The 21837-nt window shown below is 59.8% G+C and overlaps 3 protein-coding genes across 3 annotated transcripts in view; 2 read left to right on the forward strand and 1 right to left on the reverse strand.

Annotated features, from left to right (window-relative positions):
• The window catches only part of GNG7 (G protein subunit gamma 7), a 65003-nt gene extending 57935 nt beyond the window's left edge, over positions 1 to 7068 (forward strand). The window contains exons 4-5 of the mRNA XM_063403591.1: positions 5192 to 5310; positions 6782 to 7068. Of these exons, the coding sequence (XP_063259661.1) occupies positions 5230 to 5310; positions 6782 to 6907 (207 nt within the window). The 5' untranslated portion in view covers positions 5192 to 5229 and the 3' untranslated portion in view covers positions 6908 to 7068. The remainder of the gene's footprint in view (positions 1 to 5191; positions 5311 to 6781) is intronic.
• Positions 7069 to 15325: 8257 nt separating this feature from the next.
• On the reverse strand, positions 15326 to 16957 carry GADD45B (growth arrest and DNA damage inducible beta). The gene is made up of 4 exons (XM_063403581.1): positions 16760 to 16957; positions 16568 to 16669; positions 16136 to 16349; positions 15326 to 16045 (listed from the first exon to the last, which is right to left on the reverse strand). The coding sequence occupies exons 1-4, from the start codon at positions 16795 to 16797 to the stop codon at positions 15932 to 15934; spliced, it is 468 nt and encodes a 155-aa protein (XP_063259651.1). The 5' UTR covers positions 16798 to 16957; the 3' UTR covers positions 15326 to 15931.
• A 1024-nt stretch (positions 16958 to 17981) lies between these two features.
• On the forward strand, positions 17982 to 21309 carry LOC134553642 (cocaine- and amphetamine-regulated transcript protein-like). Its single transcript, XM_063403573.1, has 4 exons — positions 17982 to 18116; positions 19878 to 20144; positions 20854 to 20928; positions 21041 to 21309. Exons 2-4 carry the CDS (start codon positions 20034 to 20036, stop codon positions 21146 to 21148), a joined length of 294 nt encoding a protein of 97 aa, XP_063259643.1. The 5' UTR covers positions 17982 to 18116; positions 19878 to 20033; the 3' UTR covers positions 21149 to 21309.
• Positions 21310 to 21837: the final 528 nt, after the last annotated feature.

The raw sequence follows: 21837 nt of genomic DNA on the forward strand, positions 1-21837 counted from the left end.
CCCACTTTTCCCACTTTTCCCACCTTTCCCACCTTTCCCACTTTCCCCACCCACTGGGAACATTTAAACAGGGACTCACTGGGATTCTGAGGAGCTGCAGAGCAGCCGAAACTCCACCAAACCATAAACCAGGGAGGAAAACATCTCCTCCTTGCCAAGGATCCCCAGGGCACTCATTCAACAATTCCCACCTGCAGCAGAACCCTCTCCACGCCAGGCCGGGATCCTCAGGACGCTGCAGGGACAGGGACGGGGGCGGGAACGGCTCCCAGAAATTCCCTGCACTCTCCCCGGGCTGATTCATCGGCCTGGCTCCGTAAACAGGAAGCCGAGAAAGTACAGGCAGGTGATGCTGCTGCAAACAAATTCCTTGGATTTTCCTCCCGCAGCTGCCTGCTCGCTCCTGTCCGGGTGAACTTTGTCCTGGCAGCGCCTGCAGCGGGAAGGGCGCTCGAGTTCGTGGTGTGGGTGTAGAGGGAGCTGGACTCTGACACGGAGCTTTTCCCTGCTCCTAATCCCTGGGAGTGGGAGGGATTCAGATCCCACTGTGGAATCTGGGAGTGGGAACATTTAGATCCCACTGTGGAATCTGGGATTGGGAACATTTAGATCCCACTGTGGAATATGGGAATGGGAGGGATTCAGATCCCCCTGTGGAATCTGGGAGTGATTCAGAGCCCACTGTGGAATCTGGGATTGGGAACATTTAGATCCCATTGTGGAATGTGGGATTGGGAAGGATTCAGATCCCACAGTGGAATCTGGGATTGGGAACATTCAGATCCCACTGTGGAATGTGGGATTGGGAACATTTAGATCCCACTGTGGAATCTGGGAGTGGGAACATTTAGATCCCACTGTGGAATCTGGGAGTGGGAACATTTAGATCCCACTGTGGAATCTGGCATTGGGAAGGATTCAGATCCCACTGTGGAATCTGCGAATGGGAAGGATTCAGGGAATCCTCTCCTGAATCTGGGAGTGAGAACAGTGTAGATCCCCCTGTGGAATGTGGGAGTGGGAGAGGTTCAGATCCCCCTGTGGAATCTGGCATTGGGAAGGATTCAGATCCCTCTGTGGAATCTGAGAATGGGAAGGATTCAGGGAATCCTCTCCTGAATCTGGGATTGGGAAGGATTCAGATCCCACAGTGGAATCTGGGATTGGGAGGGATTCAGGGAATCCTCTCCTGAATCTGGGAGTGGGAACAGTGTAGATCCCACTGTGGAATCTGGGATTGGGAAGGATGCAGATCCCCCTGTGGGACTCAGCGCCGACTGCTGCTTCTCTTTACTCTTGGGAGAGGGAAAAGGCTTCACTTTTCCCACTTTTCCCACTTTTCCCACTTTTCCCGGTTTTCCCACCCGCTGGGCAGCGGGAAGCAGGGATCCTCTGGGGTGCTGGGGAGCTGCAGCTGCTCCAGCTCTTTCGGAGCAGGCGTTCCTTCCCCCGGGGAGCAGCCGCCTTCCTGCTCCCGTTTTCCACAGAACCAGACCTGATTTCACCCTGGCAGCCTCCCCGCCTTGGCTGGACTCGACTTCCAGGACGGGCGAGGCGGAGATTTCCAAACAGCGCCGCTAATTCGGGGAATCCTCCGGCGGCGCAGCCGGGAACGCGGGGCTGAAGCGCCGCTTGTTCTCCCTCCGTTCCCGAGTGCTGCTCAGGGATTGAGCAGCTGAAAACATTCCTGGGATGCGGCTGCCAAGCAAAATAATCCCTGAGAGTGCCCTTGTGGTCTGGAATGAACTCCCCAAATGTCTAAACATCGGCGAGACGGCGAGGACCGGGGACGGGACGGGCGCTCCCAGCCCGGTCCCGCCGCGCTTTGAAGCCGCCGGCGCGGGGAGGAGGAGGCTGGAGCAGCCTCTCATTGAGGCCGGAGGGCTGCGGTGGGCGGCCGGGAGCGCCGCCGGGAGCTGCCCCGTGTTTGCTTTGGCTCCTTCTCCTCCTGGAACCGTCTCCGGGTCTGCTGGGGAGGCGGGAGCTGCCCTGAGTCACCGGCGGGAGGTGACAGCAGTGACACCTCCACAGGGGTGGCACAGGCTGGGAACGGTGTCTGGCCAAGGGATTCGGCGTGGCCGGAGCCGTCCCAGGAGAGGAGGGATTGCTTTGGGCTGGTGGGGAAAATCCTTCAGTTCCTGCTGTGGAACCCAGAGGACAATATTCTTTTTAAATCTCCCAGCTGTTATTTCCCCACACTCCTCACTATAAACTCTGATTTTCCACCTCCAATTCCCATTTTTCTCCTCATCTCCACAATTTTTTTGTTGGGAAAAGCCAGATGTCAAACCCCAAAAGTCCTGGAAGTGCCGGGCTGGGAATATTTCCCCACATTCCTGCTTTTATCCCCAGGGCATTGTGCAGGGGCAGGGACACGGTCCCATGGGCAGGATGGACACAAATCCTATGGGAAGGCTGGACATGGTCCCATGGACACGGCCCCATGGGCAGGTTGGACACGGACCTGTGGGGAGGTTGGACATGATCCCATGGGGAGTTCAGACACCAATCCCATGGGAAGGTTGGATTCAAATCCCATAGGGAGGTTGGACGTGATCCCACGGGGACGTTGGACACAAATCCAGTGGGGAGATTGGACGTGATCCCATGGGCAGGGTGGACATGGCCCCATGGACAAGTTGGACATGGCTTTATGGGCAGGTTGGACATAAATCCCATGGACAAGTTGGACATAAATCCCATGGGCAGGTTGGACACAAATCCTGTGGGAAGGTTGGACGTGGTCCCATGGACACAACCCCATGGGAAGGTCGGACATGATCCCACAGAGACAGGACCTTCTGGGCAGGTTGGACATGATCCCATGGGCAGGTTGGACATGATCCCATGGGTAGGCTGGACCTAAATCCCATGGGAAGGTCGGATATGATCCCTTAGGGAGGTTGGACATGACCCCACAGAGACAGGACCCCATGGGCAGGGTGGACACCAATCCCATGGGCAGGGTGGACATAAATCCCATGGGCAGGGTGGACATAAATCCCATGGGCAGGGTGGACACGGCCCCGTGGGCAGGGTGGACATGACCCATAGGGGGGTTGGACATGATCCCATGGGCAGGTTGGACACAAATCCTATGGGAAGGTTGGATGTGGTCCCATGGACACGACCCCGTGGGCAGGTTGGACATGATCCCACAGAGACAGGACCTCCTGGGCAGGTTGGACATGATCCCATGGGTAGGCTGGACCTAAATCCCATGGGAAGGTCGGACATGATCCCTTAGGGAGGCTGGATGTGACCCCACAGAGACAGGACCCCATGGGCAGGGGGGACACAAATCCCATGGGCAGGTTGGACATAAATCCCATGGGAAGGTTGGACATAAATCCCATGGGAAGGTTGGACGTGGTCCCATGGACACGACCCCGTGGGCAGGTTGGACACGGCCCCGTGGGGAGGATGGACACAAATCCCATGGGCAGGTTGGACACAGACCTGTGGGGAGGTTGGACATGATCCCATGGGGAGTTCAGACACCAATCCCATGGGAAGGTTGGATACAAATCCCATAGGAAGGTCGGACACGACCCCACAGAGACAGGACCTCCTGGGCAGTTTGGACATGATCCCATGGGCAAGTTGGACAGAAATCCCATGGGAAGGTCGGACATGATCCCACAGAGACACGACCCCATGGGCAGGTTGGACATAAATCCTATGGGCAGATCGGACATGATCCCAATAGGGAGGCTGGACCTAAATCCCATGGGAAGGTCAGACATGACCCCATGGGAAGGTTGGACATGTCCCACATGCAGGTGTCACCTGCCCAGGTACCAGGGGGACACTGAGGCCACCAGGGATGGCCCAGCCAGGTCCAGGAGCCCCCCTGGTGCCCCCTGGGTGCCCCCTGGGTGCCCGCCCGGGCTGTGCTCGGGCACAGCTTCCCTTCCACAGAACCCGGCTGACGTTTGTGCTCTCCCAGCAGAGCTTTCCACAGAACCCCTGGAACAGGAGCCCGAGGGCTCCTCCGGGAAAGGGGAACTCGAAACAACCCCAGGAAATGTCACTGGGGCCACCAGAGCTCCCTGGGCCGTGGGGACACGCCCGGAGCTGGCTCTGAGCTCCCTCCCCACCCTCCCAGCATGGAGCAGCTCCACTCTGCTCCAACCCTGCCTTTCCCATGGTTTTTGTTTTTCCAGGATTCTCCAGTGCTGGAGCTCCACACTCTGCTCCAACCCTGCCTTTTCCACGTTTTTTTTCCAGGATTCTCCAGTGCTCCAACCCTGCCTTTTCCACGTTTTTTTTCCAGGATTCTCCAGTGCTCCAACCCTGCCTTTTCCATGGTTTTTGTTTTTCCAGGATTCTCCAGTGCTCCAACCCTGCCTTTTCCATGTTTTTTGTTTTTCCAAGATTCTCCAGTGCTGGGGCTCCACACTCTGCTCCAACCCTGCCTTTTCCATGGTTTTTGTTTCTTCCAGGATTCTCCAGTGCTCCAACCCTGCCTTTTCCATGTTTTTTGTTTTTTCCAGGATTCTCCAGTGCTGGGGCTCCACACTCTGCTCCAACCCTGCCTTTTCCATGGTTTTTGTTTTTCCAGGATTCTCCAGTGCTCCAACCCTGCCTTTTCCATGTTTTTTGTTTTTTCCAGGATTCTCCAGTGCTGGGGCTCCACACTCTGCTCCAACCCTGCCTTTTCCATGTTTTTTGTTTTTTCCAGAATTCTCCAGTGCTCCAACCCTGCCTTTTCCATGTTTGTTTTCCAGGATTCTCCAGTGCTGGAGCTCCACACTCTGCTCCAACCCTGCCTTTTCCATGTTTTTTGTTTTTTCCAGGATTCTCCAGTGCTGGGGCTCCACACTCTGCTCCAACCCTGCCTTTTCCATGGTTTTTGTTTTTTCAGGATTCTCCAGTGGTCCAACCCTGCCTTTTCCATGTTTTTTGTTTTTTCCAGGATTCTCCAGTGCTGGGGCTCCACACTCTGCTCCAACCCTGCCTTTTCCATGTTGTTTTTCCAGGATTCTCCAGTGCTCCAACCCTGCCTTTTCCATGTTGTTTTTCCAGGATTCTCCAGTGCTCCAACCCTGCCTTTTCCATGGTTTTTGTTTTTCCAGGATTCTCCAGTGCTGGAGCTCCACACTCTGCTCCAACCCTGCCTTTCCCATGGTTTTTGTTTTTCCAGGATTCTCCAGTGCTCCAACCCTGCCTTTTCCATGTTTTTTTCCAGGATTCTCCAGTGCTGGGGCCCGGAGCTGATGGCACAGAATGTCCACCACTAACAACATAGCGCAGGCTCGGAAGCTGGTGGAGCAGCTCCGCATCGAGGCCGGGATCGAGAGGATCAAGGTGAGGGAAAAAAATCCCAAATTTCCCCCAGCAGGATCTCCCCAGCTCCAGGATTCCCTCCAGGGAAGCTGGAGGAGTTTTCTCCATCCAGGATTTGGTGACAAACGGGATGGGATGGAAAAAAGGGGAATTTTAGGGAAATTCTCTCCCTGGATTCTGGAAGTGCCCAAGGTTGGGAGAGGTTTGGAAAAGAGGAACCTCCAGAGGTGCTTCCATCTCTGCCCTGTGTCAGGAAGGAAATTGAAATTTAAAATCAGGATTGGGATTTTTCCAGAGCTCCCTGGAGCCTCCTCAGATCGCTCCAGGCTCTCCCTTCCCAAAAACCAGCTCGGAATTAAACCAAGCAATGCTTAAATAAAGAATCCGAAGCTTTTCCAAACCTGAACAGGAGGCTGCACTCAGGGAATCTTTTCCTTCACTTTTTCATCCCAAATCCCTGAAAAACGCAGCTATGGGATAAAATCCCTTTAAATCTTTAAGGGGAAAGCTGGATGTAAATCCCCAAAAATCCTGCAAGCACTGGTGGGGATATTTATGGGAATATTCCCATAAATTCCTGCTTTTATCCCAAATATCCAGGTCTGCAAAGCATCCTCAGAGCTCATCCTAAATCATTTAAAAACACGGATATAATATTCCATTTCAATCTCCCAGCTGTTATTTCCCCACCCTCCCCAATATAAATTCTAATTTTCCACCTCCAATTCCCGTTTTTCTCCTCATCCCTACAATTTTTTTGTTGGGAAAAGCCAAATGTCAAACCCCCAAAATCCTGGGATCACCACCAACCCCGAGGTGCGATTATCCCTCAAATTCCTTCTTTTATTTTTATTTTTTATTTTTTATTTTAAAATTTATTTTATTTATTTTATTTTATTTTATTAATTATTTTTTCTTTTCTTTTTTACTTTTATTTTTTATTTTATTTTTTATTTTTTAATGTTTTAAAATTTAATTTTAATTTATTATTTTTATTTTTTATTTTTATTTTTTAACTTTTTAATTTTAATTTTTTAATTTTTTAATTTATTATTTTTATTTTTATTTTTAATTTTAATTTTAATTTTTTAATATTTTATTTTTATTTTTTATTTTTATTTTATTTCTTAATTTGTAAATTTTATTTTTTAATTTTTATTTTTATTTTTTATAATTATATTATATTATTATATTTTTATATATTATTTTTATATATTTATTTATTTATATTATATTATATTATATTATATTGTATTATATTATATTATATTATATTATATTATATTATATTATATTATATTATATTATATATATTATATATTATATATTATATATTATATATTATATATTATATATTATATATTATATATTATATATTACATATTATATATTATATATTATAATTTTATTTATTTATTATTTTTAATTTTTAAAAATATATATTTTATTTTTAATATTTTATTTTTATTTTTCCCCCCTCCCAAACCCCCAGGTGTCCAAAGCATCCTCGGAGCTGATGAATTACTGCGAGCAGCATGCCCGGAACGATCCTCTCCTGGTGGGAGTCCCCGCTTCCGAGAATCCCTTCAAGGACAAAAAGCCCTGCACCATCCTATAGCTCCGGAACCTTCCAGAAGGGAATCCCCGCCGGATCCAGCTCCTCCACACCTCCACCCACGCCCAGGGGTAAAAACTCAGCGCTGCCTTCCAGCAGAACTTCAAAAATCCCCCAGGAAAACCAACAGAAAACAGCCCAAGAAAAAACAAAACAAACAAAAATCCCGAAAAAATAAATTTGGAAGTGGAGGAGGGGGGTGGGTTTAGGGAAGGAAAAATTGGGAAATTTGGAATTGAGGTTTTAAAGTTTGCCCGGGGTTGAGGGAGGAGAAGGAAGGGCGAGGGGGGGGGATTTTGTGTTGGATATTTGGATTTGGGGAAGGGGTGGAGGAGGAGGAGGAGGAGGAGGAGGAGGAGGAGGAGGAGGAGGAGGAGGAGCTTTGGGGGGTCATTCCCAGTGACCCCAGTTTGGGAATGTGAGAGCTGGACCTGGATCCCACCAGAGCAGGAATTTCCTCTGGAGGAGGGACAAGGTGGGAGCAATTTTGTAGAAAATCGGTATAAAAAAACCCCACCAAACAACCAAAAAAAACCCCAAAATCCCCAAATCCAGCTGGAAAAATCCCAGTTGGGAATGGCCAGAGGGAGGCCGGGGAGGATTTTCCTGCATCCCTGCGGATCCAGGATGGCCCTGCCGGGGAATTCCCAGCTGGGAGAGATCCCAGGAGGAATTTTAGGGATGGGGGAGGCCAGGATTTTTTGGGGGTCTCTGTGCTGTCCCCAAATTGGAGGAGGGAGGGGAGGAGATTCCTGCTGCATCCAGAATCTTGGAAAAATCGACTTTTGAGGGGAGTTTCAACCCAAATTGGCAAATTCCCGGCGTTTTCCCTTTTCCACCCTGGAATTCTTCCTGCTAAACCCAGGGGAGGTTAGGGCAGGTGGGGAGGGGGAGGGGAGGGACCAGTTCCGTTCCCATCCCTGGGGAAACTGGGACTGGGATTTTACTGGGAGCGCCTGGGGGTGACCTGGAATGGAGGGAGGAACCCGGGAGCAGGGAAAGGGAAATCCAGGGAAAAAGGGGATCCAGGGAAAAAGGGGATCCAGGGAAAAGGGAGCAGGGAAAGGGGGATCCAGGGAAAAAGGGAGATCCAGGGAAAAGGGAGCAGGGAAAGGGAGATCCAGGGAAAGGGGGAATCCAGGGAAAAAGGGAGATCCAGGGAAAGGGGGATCCAGGGAAAAAGGGAAATCCAGGGAAAGGGGGATCCAGGGAAAAACGGGATCCAGGGAAAAAAGGAATCCAGGGAAAAAGGGAGATCCAGGGAAAAGGGAGCAGGGAAAGGGAAATCCAGGGAAAGGGAAATCCAGGGAAAGGGAAATCTGGGAAAAAAGGGGATCCAGGGAAAAGGGGGATGCAGGGAAAGGGAAATCCAGGGAAAGGGGGATCCAGGGAAGGGAGGGATCCACAGAAAGAGGGATCCAGGGAAAAGGGAGATCCAGGGAAAAAGGGGATCCAGGAAAGCGGGATCAGGAAAAGGGGGAGCAGCAGCTGCTTCCTTGGAACCCTTGGGAAGGGCTGGGCCTGGTGGATGCTCGGGAGAGCTCCAGGAATTCCCATGGATCTGTTGGAAAGGGACAGATCCCGGGATTTGGGTGCAGTGTCTGAACCCAATCTCCTTCCCCAGGGCCCATCCTGGGGCTCAGCAGCTCCTGGGAGACATTCCCAGGATCCCGGGATCCCAGAATCCCAGAATAACCAGGATCCCAGAATCCCAGGATTCCAGAATCCCAGGATCCCAGTCTCCCAGGATCCCAGGATCCATGGGGTTGGAAAAGATTTCCCAAGACCCCCGCCGGGAGAGGCCGTTCCCGGTTATCCTGAGGTTTGGGGGAAGAGCAGGGATAAAAACAGCCCGGCCACACCCGATGGGAAATCCTGGGAATTTCCCCATTCCCCCAAAAGCTTCGGGAATGCCGGGGGTCCCACGGGAGAACAATTCCCTGGATCCGGCTGATCCCGCTCCGGCGGGAGGAGAATCCCCGCGGAAATGGGAGCAGGGAAAGGGAAATCCAGGGAAAAAGGGAAATCCAGGGAAAAAGGGAAATCCAGGGAATTCCTGGGAGCGGCTCCCGCCCTTTTCCAGAGGCGGCTGGAATTCCCAGCGGCGCCGGGACGGGCAGGGCCGCTCCGTGTCCCCTCCTCGGCCGCGGGAATGTCGCCGTTCCTGGTTTTCAGCCCGCCGTCGTTTCCCTTTGCAGCAAAGCCGGGAAAATCCCACGTTTTTAACGCTAAAACCCGTGCGGCTTTTCCTGGGAGAGCTCCCCGGAATTCCAGGGCTCGGGAATGTCCCCCCGCATCCCGCTGAAGAGCAGGGAAAACGGGATCATTTCCCAAATAATTTCCCTCCCTTTCCCTCAGCCTTTTGTGGAGAGTTTGATCCCAAATCCCAAATCCCTGCTCCCATCCCGCTCCAAGCTCCCGCCCGCCGGGAATCCCCCGGAGTCCAGCCCGGGATTCCCTCTCCAGGAGGGAATTCCCTCTGTCCTGAAACTCTCGGACAGTTCCAGCCTTATTTTTGTACTCCAGATCCGATTCTTCCTCTGTGTTCGAGACCAGAGCTTGGTGCTATCCCGGAGCCGGGGCTGGAGCCGGGAATTCTTCCTCCTCCTCCTCTTCCTCCTCCTCCTCTTCCTCCTCCTCCTCGGGGGCTCCAACCCCGCTCCCACGCCGGGAGAATCCCGTGGGATGTGGATCCCAAGGGAGGCTCGGGGGGCGCTTTGGGGTCGCCTCCTCCATCCCGGGGTCGTGCCCGAGGCAAAGGAGAGCTGGAGCCGGGAGGAGGGAAAAGGGAGCCGGGAAAAGGGGATGGGAGAAGGGAAAAAGGGAAAAGGGGATGGGAGAAAGGGAAAATGGACAGGGAGAAAGGAAAAGGGATGGGAGAGAGGGAAAAGGGGATGGGAGATGGGAAAGGGGGATGGGAAAAGGGAAAAAGGGAAAAGGGGATGGGAGAAAGGGAAAAGGGAAAAGGGAAAAGGGAAAAAGGGACAGGGAGCCGGGAAAGGGGGATGAGAGATGGGAGAAGGGACAGGGAGAAGGAAAAAGGGGATGGGAGAAAGGGAAAAGGGGATAGGAGATGGGAAAAGGGGAGAAGGGAAAGGAAAAGGGGATGGGGGAAAGGAAAAGGGGATGGGAGAAGGGGAAAGGGGGATGGGAGATGGGAAAATGGACAGGGAGAAGGGAAAAGGAGCCAGGAAAAGAGCTTTGGAAAAGGGAAAAGGGGATAGGGAAAAGGGAAAAAGAGCTGGGAAATGGGATTGGGAAAGGGGGAGAGAGAAGGGAAAATGGAAAAGGAGCTGGGAAAAAGGGATTGGGAGAAGGGAAAGGAGCGGGGAAAAGTGAAAACAGCCAGGAGAAGGGACAGGGAGCTGGGGGAAAAGGGACAAGGAGAAGGGAAAAGGGGCAGGGAAAGGGAAAAGGAGCCAGGAAAAGGGATTGGGAGAAGGGAAAGGGGGCAGGAAGCCGGGGGAAAGGCCATGGAGCATCTCCCAGGGGATCCCGGAATGCCGAGGGTCGTTCCCTCCCGCTGGCAGGTGCTGGTGTCTCGTTTTTGGTGGGAAAAAAATTCCTTAATTTTGATTTTTTTTTTCTTCTTTTTTTCCCCTTTTTTTTGTTTCTTTTTTTTTCCCCCCTGGAATTTTCTCCTCGTCCGAGTAAATCCGTGCTCATCCCGTGGGTGTTTTTGTATGGCAGAAATAGAAGTGCAGATTCCCAGTAGTTGCTTGTACTTTGTTTTAGTGCATTTGCCAAATAATTTTATTTAAACCAAAAAAAAAGAAAAAAAGGAAAAAAAAAAAGGAAAAAAAAAGAAAAAAAAGAGAAAAAGGAGGGGAAAAAAAGAGAAAAAGGAGGAAAAAAAAAGAAAAAGGAGGAAAAAAAAAGAAAAAGGAGAAAAAAAAAAAGAAAAAGGAGGAAAAAACCCACAAAAAAAAAAAAAAAAGGAAAAGGGGGGGAAGGAAGAAAAAAAAGACATAAAAAAAGACTTTTCAGAACTTTTGAAGTGTTGGAAGGGGGAGCGGGAGGAGCCGGAGCCCAGCTCCACAAAAGCCTTCTTTTTTTGGGATTTAACCACATGCCCAGATCTGTCCGGCCTTTCTTTATGGGCTGTGGTGAAGCCAGTGCCAAAAATAGAAATGTGGGAATAAAAGGCCCAGGGAAACTTTGCTCCTGTTCCAGTTTTCCTCCCTTTGCCTCGCCCTCCCCTCCCTGTCTCGGGGGACGGAGCCGGGACACCCCGGAGCCTCTGGATCCTCCCAAACCCCCCCTTTTTTCCCCCCCTCCCCATTAAAAATCCAACTTTATTTAACAAAATCCCAAAAATTCATTTACTCCGAGCCCACGTGGGATCCTTGGCGCTCCTCGTTTTCTCCTTCTCTCTGGTCTGTCACCATTCAAACGCTCCTTAATTATTATTATTATTAATATTATTATTATTATCATTATTCTCATTTGCCAAACTCTGATCTCGTTGCCAAACTCCAAGCCGGGTTTTTTTTCCCGGACTGTCCTTAGGAAGTGCTCGGTGTCTGTGCCGTAGGCTCCTCATCCGTCTGCAATTCCCAGGTTTTTTTTTGGGATTTGTTTCGTTGATTTTCCCCCCTTTTCTCTCGTGTGCCATAGCCCCGGCCCCTCCCCGCGCCGTGTTTAATATTCCGTGGAATCGTTGTTCCCAAGTGAATGGAAAACACAATAAAACAAAAGCTCACTTTGCATTTTGTGCCGGGTTTCCTCTGCCTCGCCTGCGCTGAGGGGATCGGGAATTCTGGGAATTCTGGATCCTGCGGGAATTCCGGATCCTGCGGGAATTTGGGATCCTGCGGGAATTCTGGATCCTCCAGGAATTCCGGATCCTGTGGGAATTCCGGATCCTGTGGGAATTCCGGATCCTCCGGGAATTCCGGATCCTGCGGGAATTCCGGATCCTCCGGGATCCCCCCAGCACTGAAACCCCCTGGGGATCCCCGGTTCCCTTTCTCCCGCCCTTGGGAATCCTTCCACTCCCAGGGATTCCCTTTTCCCACCTTTGGGAGCTGCTCTGACCCCCCTGGATCTCCCCTGGATGCTCGGGTGGGATCGGGAATTCCGGATCCTCCGGGATCCCTCTGGGATTGAGGATTCCCGGGGATTGAGGATTCTTTGGGGTTGAGGATTCCCTGGGACTGAGGCCCCTCAAGGATTGAAACCCCTTGGAAACCCTCGGGATCCCAGGGATCCCCTCATCCCACCCTTGGGAATCCCCAGTTCTCAGGGACTCCCTGTTCCCCCCATCCCTGGTGGCTCCTCCATGGGATCCCTCGGGAATCTCCTTTTTCCCAGGAATCTCCTTTTTCCCAGGAATCTCCTTTTTCTCGGGAATCTCCTTTTCCGTGGGAATCTCCAGAGCCGTCCCAACCCACGGGGCCACGGGAAAACCAACCCCAGCCCTTCCATTCCTTCCTTTTTCCGGGAAAAAAAAGGGATCCCGGCCTGTTCCAGCTTCCCGGCAGCTCCGGAGCCGCTTTCCTGGGAAATCAGCGGGATCCGGGCCGGGAATGGCGGGAATTGGTGGGATTTTCACCCCAAAAGGGCGGGATGGGCAGGGGGACAGGGACAGGGTCACAAACAGGGGGTGGTGGCAGCAGGTCCCGTTGTCGCTGTCCCCCGGCCAGGTCCCCGCCGCGGAATCCCAAACTCCCCCGAATTCCCTAAAAAACTCCCGGGAGCGCCTCCCCCCCTGCCGGGAATTCGCCGCCAGCCCCGGGGGTGGCAGCGGGTGGCGGTGCCAGCGCCGAGCGACACCGGGCGGGTGGCACCGGGCTGGGAGCGCCTAAAAATAACCAAAACCAGCCCTGCCTCCTCCGCCGGGCTGTTCCCAGCCTGGCTGCCGCTCCAATTAACTCCTGCCGCCCTAATTAACTCCCTGCCGCTCTAATTAACTCCTCGCCACCGCCACGGCACCGGCTGGCCCGGGGACAGCCGCGGGTCCCCTCGGTGCCACCGGCGCGGGGACAGCAGCGGGGACCCCCCCGGGGTCACCCCCCGACCGCGGGGACTCCGCGGGGCTCCCACGCTGTCCCCACGCGGGTGACACGGGGACACCCGTGACGCAATGGGGCCACCTCGGTGACATCACGGAGGGACTTCCTGCTCCGCGCGTCACCGGCGGGGGAGGGGAGCGGCTCCGTGCCTCAGTTTCCCCCCGGTTTCCACAGCGTGGGGACACCGGGACGGGCCCGGGCTGGGGGTCGGGGGGTGGCGGTGTCCCCCCGGTTTCTTGTCGCCGCTGTCGCTGCCAGGGTGGAGACGGAGCCCGGGAGCCGCCGGAGCCGCCCAGACTCGTAAATCCGCGGCTCCGGCGCGGCTCCGGCGCGGCTCCGGCCCTGCCCTGTCTGGCTGCGGCCGCCCCCGAGCCGGGAAAGGCCTCGGTGCCCCCCCCGCCCCCAAACCCCCCCCCGTTCCCACCTCAGGACCCCCGGAGCAGCCCCCGGTGCAGCCCCCCCGGCGCTCACCCCCCCACCCACGGTGTCCCTGTGTCCCCCCCAGCACCTGGGGCACCCCCGGAGCCCGGGAACCCCTCAAAGACCCCCCCATGGACACAGAGACCCCCAAAAAAGCAACTGGGGCACCTCCAGAGCCCGGGAACCCCTCAAAGACCCCCCCGTGGACACAGAGACCCCCAAAAAAGCAACTGGGGCACCTCCAGAGCCCGGGAACCCCTCAAAGACCCCCCCGTGGACACAGAGACCCCCAAAAAAGCAACTGGGGCACCTCCAGAGCCCGGGAACCCCTCAAAGACCCCCCCGTGGACACAGAGACCCCCAAAAAAGCAACTGGGGCACCTCCAGAGCCCGGGAACCCCTCAAAGACCCCCCCATGGACACAGAGACCCCCCTGGGCACCCCCAAAACATCAGTGGGGGCACCCTAAGGGTGCAGGAATCCCCCAAAAACCTTCACGGGGACAGAGACCCGCCTGAACAGCAGCCCAAAGGCTCGGGAACCCTCAGACCCACCAGAGACCCCCCCATGGACACAGAGACCCCCCCGGGCACCCCCAAAACAGCAGCTGGGGCACCCCCAGAGCCCGGGAACTCCTCAAGGACCCCTCCCCATGGACACAGAGACCCCAAAAAAGCAACGGGGGAACCCCCGGGGCCAAGAATGGGGGTCCGAGATGGGAATGGGGGTCCGGGATGGGAAATGGGGGTCCCGGATTTGGAATGGGGGTCCGGGATGGGAAATGGGGGTCCCGGATTTGGAATGGGGGTCCCGGATTTGGAATGGGGGTCCGGGATGGGAATGGGGGTCTGGGATGGAGGGGGAGGGGGCGCTGCCACCCCTGCCAGTCCCGTGACGCAGCCGCGGCCTGACACACCGGTCACACGAGTGGCACGGGCGCGGTGACAGCGGCGACAGGAATGGCCTCGTGACCCCGCTGCTCATCAGTGAAACGAGTTGGGGCAGGCTCGGCCGCCCCCGGGCCCTTTCCCTGCGGGATTTTCCCGGGGGGACCCCCCGGGAACAGCGAGACCCCCCCACCCCCAGCTGAGACCCCACGGCTCGTGTCAGCCGGCGGAACCTGGAGGGGGTCACGACCTTGTCCCTGTTGTCACCACCTTGTCCCTTGGGGCCGCCAGGACACGGGGGGGTGGCGCTGCGGTGGCCTCAGCCGGGGCTGTCACACGCCGCGCTCCCTCCGTGCCTCAGTTTCCCAAAGGAGGGCACAGGGCACGTCCCCAAGCCGCGGGACGCTCTGGGACGGCCACCGTGTCCCCAGGCGGGGCTGGCCGGTCGCGGTGTCCCTGCCCGGCCGGACACCGTGTCCCAGCCGGGCAGGACCGTCCTGGCTCCCGCCCGGGGCTGGCACCGCTCCCGGCCTGGCGGGGCCTCGTGTGACCCCGGCGGGCCCCGGTGAGCTCGGGACGCGCTCCCCGAACGATCCCGGGGAGCCCCCGGTGCCCACAAAGGGGGGACCCCACCCCCGACCCCCCCACTCTCCATGTCCCCGGGGGTCCCCGCTCTCCTTGTCCCCAACCCCGGCCACCCCCGGGGGCAGAGGGAATCCCCCCCCCGGGGAGGGGGGCGCGGGGACTCCCCGGGTTCCCCCCGCCCCCGGGGCCGCCCCGGTTCCCACGGTTCCTCCGGGGGTGGGGAAAGCTCCAACCCCAAGCCCGGGGGCGGGGGGGCCGTGCCTCAGTTTCCCACGGAGCTCAGGGCACCTCGGGGGTGTTTTTCTTGGAAAAACCCTTTTTTCAGAGAAGGGTGGGGCTGGAATTTCTCCTCCAGCAGCAGCAGCGAGGCCACACACGGGTGGGAACCCCCGGCTCTATAAAAGGCCCCCCCAGGGGAGGTGGAGCCCACCCCAAAACCCGCCCGGGAGGCGCCGATCCCGCTCCCGCTCCCCCGGGAACGGCTCCAGCAGAGCAGAGGGAAGAGCAAACACCACTAACGTCAGACATTTTATTGCAAATAAATTTAGTTCCTCGCTCGGTAGAAGAATAAACTCTGGAAAAGGTTCAGCTCAGGGTCTCCAAGTGCAAAAGCAGCACCCCGGGGGGTGCAGGTCCATCCGTGCAGACGTCGGTAATTCCTTGGAAAAAGCACTTTTCTCAACCAAAAAAAAAACAAAAAAAAAGGAAAAAAGAAAAAGTAAAAAAAAAATTAAAAATCCAGCCCTCTGCAGTCCTCGCCTCCATGGGGTCCCAGCTGCCAAAAATCGCGACAATGTCGCAGCTCCGGGGTCACTCCCCGCGCTCCGCAGCGCCCGCCCGGGGCTGCCCAGCTCCGGCCCAGGGTCCAGCACCGCTCCTCGGCCGGCGGCTCCGGCCCGGCTCCGGCCCGCGTCCCTCCATCCCCACCGCGGCGGCCGCGCTCCCCCTTCCTCCTCTCCGGTCCAAAAGAAAAATAAAATCGGTGGGTTTGGGGATTGTGGGTTGGAACTCGCTGTTTCTTCCCTTTTTTTTTTTTTTTTCTCCTTCTGCTGTTTTGTGTTGGGTTTTTTTTGTTTAAAAAAAAAAGGTTTTTAATCCTTCAAGTCCAGGCCGGGAAGGGCTCAGCGCTCCTGCAGACACACGTAAGGCACCCACTGGTTCCTGTCGCGACTCTCGGCGCAGTAACTCGCCACCTCGGCCAGCCCCTGGCTCTTCCACGCGTCCGTGTGCGGGTTCTGGGGGAGCAGGAGAAGGGGGTCAGTGCCACCAGTGTCGCGACACGCGGTCCCCGAGCCGCCCCGTCCCCGTCCGGCCCCGCCGCTCACCGTGACCAGGAGGCAGTGCAGGTCGCGGGGCTCGGAGCCCGCCGCGGGCTCGCCCAGGATGTCGGCGAGGCGCTGCATGCCCGACACGCGCAGGATGTGGATGTCGTTGTCGCAACAGAACGCCTGGATGAGCGTGAAGTGGATCTGCAGCGCGATGTCACCCTCGTCCTCCTCGTCGGTGGCCAGCACGCACAGCACCACGCTGTCGGGGTCCCTGCGGGGCGAGCCGGGTTAGGGGCGAGTCGCGACAGCTCGGGGAGCCCCCTCCTGCGGTGTCACCCCCAAAAATGAGGGACAGACCCCCCACCCAAATTCTGCCACAAATTCTCTGTCATCCCCCCCAAAACGCTCCTGCCAAGAGCCAGCCCTGCGCTAAGCCGGATGAACCCCCCCGACAGACCTCCCCCGACAGAGCCCTGTCGCGATACTCACACATTCATGAGCTTGGCCGACTCGTAGACTCCCACGGTGAGCCGGTCCTGCCGCTGCGCCGCCACCAGCACCCGCTCCACCGCCTCGCTCACCGCCTGCATCCTGCCGGGAGCAAGCACAGCGCCGGTGAGCGGCGGCGGCGACAAGCGCGGACCCCCCCCGGCCGAACGCCCCGAGCCGCCCGCCACTTACTTGCTGCTATCGCAAGGCACCAGCTCCTCCAGGGTCATGGTGCAATTGTAATCCGCGGGAGAAGAAGGCAAATTCCAAGAGCAATAATCCCGAGCGCGGCTATCGCGGGGGTATCGCGGAGATATCGCGGCGCTATCGCGATCCCCGCTCCCGCTCCGCTCCCGCCGCCGCTCCAGCGCGATCGTTCTGAGGCTCCGCCGCGCCCTGCGCCCCCTTTTATAGGACCCCACCGAGGGGCGGGGCCCCGCGCGGCGCCCCCGCCTCTTCCATTGGCTGGCGCCGCGCGGAGCCGCCCACGGACGCGGCGCTGATTGGGCGCCGCCGGCGGGGCCCACGTGGGGGTGAAACGCGGGGGGGGAGCGCGGGGGAAACCCCCGCCCTGAAACTGCGCCCCCCCCGCGGCGGGACGGGCGTGGGACCGGCGGGGCGGCGGGAACGGGGGAACGGGGGGGGAACGGGGGGAACGGGGGGAACGGGGGCTGGGGTCGGGGTCGGTCCGTGGGGCCGGGGGCTGCACCGGGGGCTCCGTTCGTGCAGCGGAGGCTGCAGCGGGGGTCGCTCAGGGGGTCGCTCGGTGCACCGGGACTGACCTGTGGGACCGGGGGCTGCACCGGGGGGTCGCCCGGCGCACCGGGGGTCGCTCCCGGGGTCGCTCCGGGGGTCGCTCCGTGCAACGGGGGCTGCACAGGGGGGTCGGTCCGTGGGACCGGGGTTCGCTCCAGGAGTCGGTTCTTGCACCAGGGGCTGCACCGGGACTCGGTTCGTGCACCGGGGGTCGGTCCCTGGGGCCGGGGGCTCCTCCCTGCACAGGGGGCTGCACGGCGGGGGTCGGCCCGGGGACCGGAGCTGCAACGGGGGTCGGGGGCTGCACCGGGGTTTTTGTGCGTGGAGCAGGGTCTGTCCCGGGGGGTCTGTCCGTGCACCGGGGGCTGTCCCGGGGGGTCGGTCCGTGCACCGGGGGCTGCACAGGGGGGTCGGTCCGTGCACCGGGGGCGGCAGCGGGGGTCGGTTCGTGGGCCGCGGGCCGGTCCGTACACCGGGGGCTGCACCTGGGGTCTGTCGGTGGAGCGGGGGCTGCACCGGGGGACGGCGATTCACGCACCGGGGCGCGGGGGGCGGCTCGGTCCGTGCACCAGGACTGCACCCGGGGGCGGGAGGGGCCGGCGCGCTCAGAGCCGGGGGAAACGGGGACACGCGGGGCGCTCCGTGCTGCGGGCGGGCGGCGGCCGCCACCTGCCGGAGACACGGCCCGGGCCCGCCGGGGACGCGCTCCCGCTGCCCGCCCTTGTCCCGGGGCTCGGCACACCGGGCTCGCCCCGTCTTGGCCCCCGCGTCCCGCAGGTGCAGGGCCGGACCGGTGCGTGAACCCCCGGGGCCGTGGGGTGACGGGAGGTGGCCACGCCGTGCCTCAGTTTCCCTCTGCTGCGTCCTCCTGAACGTGTATTTCCCGCGCTGCCAGCCGCCCACGGCGGTGCTGGCTCTTCGTGCGTGTCCCCGCTGTCCCCCCTCGCTGTCCCCCCTCGCTGTCCCCCCGTGTCCCCCCGCGCCGTGTCCGAGCGCGGCCGTAACTCATCACACCGATGGCTCCGCCTCCTCCGAGCCAGCAGGCGGCGCTGTCCCCGCCCGCTCGCTGCCCCGGCGCTGCCGCAAAGCCTTATGGGAAGTGTAGTCCTGAGTTCCCCGCCCTTCCGCGCCCTTAAATGGGGACTACATTACCCAGAAGGCTTCGCGCCCCTGTGGGCGGAGCCTCGGCGTGTGGGCGGGGCGCGGGGCTGCCGAACCGGGACCGGGGGCACGGGGACCGGATTGGGACCCGACTGGGACCGGGCCGGGGGTCACCAAACCGGCACCGACCTGGGCTGGGGGCAACCGAACCGGGACCAGACCGAGTGGGGGCAGCCAGGACTGATCTGGAGCAGGATCAGGGGCCACTGGACCGGGTCTCGAAGCCGCCAGACCGGGACCGGACTGGGCTGAGACCGGGCGGGGTTAACCGGGACTGAGCTGCACCGGGGCCCCCGGTGACCGGCCCAGGGTCGGGAGCGACGGGACCGTTTGTCCCAAACCGGGGCCGGGCTGCTCTGGGGGCGACCGGACCGGGACTGGGGGGTTTGGACCAGACCGGACCGGGGGCACCGGGCTCGGCGGGGGTCGGGGTTCGCCACGCCTCGGTGCTGCCGGTGTCCGGGGGTGCCCCCGCCCGTCCCGGTTTCTGAGGGGGGCTCCCCGTGGACCCCCAAACCCCCAGCGAGGAGGAGGAGGAGGGGGAGGAGGAAGATGCTCGACTGTGACGCGGATGGCCGGGGCAGGACCTGGGACGGCGGGGGGACAGGGGGAACCCCGCGGGGGTGAGGAGGGACCGGGGGATCCCCGGGGGGCAGAGGGGAACGGGAGCGGCGTCTGTGGGGACCCTGCGGGGTTTGGGGACACGGCGGGACCAGGCAGGGATGGAGCGCGAGCGGAGAGCCCCGCTGGGGATAGCGGGGAGCCCGGGCGGGCTGTGGGCAACAGAGCTGCAGCTCCCCTGTGTCCCCCTGGCTGAATTCCCCGGCTGTCCCTCTGTCTGTCCCCCCGCGTCTGTCCCCTATCTGTCCCCCCTACCTGTCTCCCTGTCTGTCCCCCCTGGCTGTCTCTTTGTCTGTCCCCCCTGGCTGTCTCTTTGTCTGTCTCCCCTGGCTGTCTCCTGGCTGTCCCCGCGGGGGAAATTCCTCCCGGCTGTCCTTCTGTCTGTCGCCCTGCCTGTCCCCTGTCTGTCCCCATCTGTCGCCCTGCCTGTCCCCTGTCTCTTCCTCTGTCTGTCCCCCTGCCTGTCCCCTGTCTGTCCCCTGTCTCTCCCCCTGTCTGTCCCCTGCCTGACCCTCTTCCTGTCCCCTTCCTGTCCCCCTGCCTGTCCCCTGTCCCTCCCCCTGCCTGTCCCCCGCCTGTCCCCCCCTTTCCAGTGAAGCCGTCTGTCCCCTCTCGTGTCCCCCGGTCTGTGCCGTGTCCGGAGCGCGGACGGGCCCGGTGTTTGCTCAGGGAATTGGCGGCGGCTGCGGCCCGGGGGGGTCACCGGGGGTCCCCGCCTGGGCTCGCTGCTGACGTCCGTCCCCGGCCGCGCTGGTGGCACCTGTGTCCCCAGGGATGCTGTGTCCCCCCGCAGCCCGGTGACGCTGCCGGGCTTTGGGGGGACACAGGCGCCCCGTCTGCGTCACCGCGCCCCGGGGGTGGCGGAGGGGGTTTAAAGCCGAGCCCGGCACATCCCGGAGCTTCCAGGGGCGCAGCCGGCACCGGGATCATGGAAAACGCCCGGCTCTGCCTGCTCTGCCTGCTGGGCTCCGGCCTCGTCCTGCTCGGCACCCCCGAACCGGTACCGGAGCCTCGGCCCAGCCGGGAGGAGACGGAGCTGGTGAGGGGCTGCGGGAGGGGGGCAGGGGGTCCCCAGGGCCCCCCGGGAGGTTTTGGGGCGTTTTGGGATGTTCCTGCTCCTCCCTCCCCGGTTTGGGGCCGGTTCTGGGGGGATTCCTGAGGAATTGGGGAGGGGGAGACCGAGACCCCTCCGCTGGGTTTGTGCTGGGACATCCCGCGGGTTCGGGGGGCTCCGGCCGGGTTTTCCTGCCCTGTTTCCATCCTGAGCCCTGGCTCGGCTGCGGGGAGGGCGGTGGGAAGAGGAGGGGGGACCTGAGCCCGCCCCCGGGAGTGGGGGGCACCCTAAGGACAGACCCTGCACCCCCCGATCCCACCCCAGCCCTGGTTCCTGACCTGGATGAGCCAGACACGGGGTGGGGATGGGACAGGAGCCTGGGGGACTCGGGGTGACAGATCCGGAGATTCTGGGTGTCCCGGGGGACTCGGGGTGACCCTCTGGAGCTCCTGGGTGTCCTGGGGGATTCAGGGCGACAGATCCAGAGCTCCTGGGTGTCCCTGGAATTCGGGGTGACCCCACGGGGCTCCTGGGTGTCCCTGGAATTCGGGGTGAGATTCGGGGGTTCCTGGGTGTCCTGGGGGACTCGGGGTGACCCTCCGTGGTTCCTGGGTGTCTCGAGGGACTCGGGGTGACCCCGCGGGGTTCCTGGGTGTCCCGGGCATTGGGGGTGTCCCGGTGCCGCCCGGTGCAGGTGGGGGTGCTCCCGGAGGTGCTGCACACGCGGGAGCCGCCGGCGCTGGAGAAGAGGCTGAGCTGGGTGCCCTGGGTACGGCGGGGCCGGGGGGCGGCGGGGGCTCGCCCTGGGGGTTCCCCAGGGTCTGGGGTCCCCCCCGGTTTTGGGGGGGTCCAGCCGCGGGGCTGACGGTGCCGCCCCGCAGTGCGAGCCCCGGGAGCCGTGCGCGGTGCGGCGCGGGGCGCGCTTCGGGAAGCTCTGCAGCTGCCCCCGCGGCACCTCCTGCAACCTCTTCATCCTCAAGTGCTCCTGAGGCAGCGGCGACAGCGGGGGACAGCGGCGGACAGCGGCTGCCACCCTCCTGCGCCCCGGGAGCCGCGGGCCCCCGGCCCCGTCCCCGCCCCGGGATGGACCCGCACAGCAGCCCCGGAGCCCGCGGGGCTGGCGGTGTCCAGGGCGCATTAAACCATTGGATCCACGCCTGCCGCCTGCTTTTTGGGGGGATTTTGGGGTTCCCAGCCCCCTGTGGCGCTGGGCAGGGCCCTGGGGTGGGGGGGTCCCGCCCTGCTGTGGGGGCTGAGGTTGGGGCTGGGGTGAGGGATGGGGAGCGGGGATCTCGTCCCGCTCTGGGGCTGGGGGAGAGGGGAAGCAGGAACGGGAGCGCTGCGGGGACAGGCGGGGAGCGGAGTCCTGGAGCCTCCCGTGGCCGCGGCACCGGGGATTCGCGAGCCGCTGCAGGCGGAGGGACGGCGATCCGCGGGCAGCAGCGTGCGGGGGGCTCATAGAGCCCGGCCCGGCCGCATCCCGGACCCCAAATCCCCATCCACGATCCCAAATCCCCATTCAGGATCCCAAATCCCCTTCCAGAGTGGCAGATCCCAGTTCAGAATCTCACATCCCTATACACGACCCCAAATCCCCATCCACGACCCCAAATCCCCATTCAGGATCGCAGATCCCCATCCAGAATCCCAGATCTCAATCCACGACCCCAAATCCTCA

The sequence above is a fragment of the Prinia subflava genome, chromosome 8 (genome assembly GCF_021018805.1).
Source record: "Prinia subflava isolate CZ2003 ecotype Zambia chromosome 8, Cam_Psub_1.2, whole genome shotgun sequence".
In the NCBI taxonomy this organism is placed as follows: domain Eukaryota; kingdom Metazoa; phylum Chordata; class Aves; order Passeriformes; family Cisticolidae; genus Prinia; species Prinia subflava.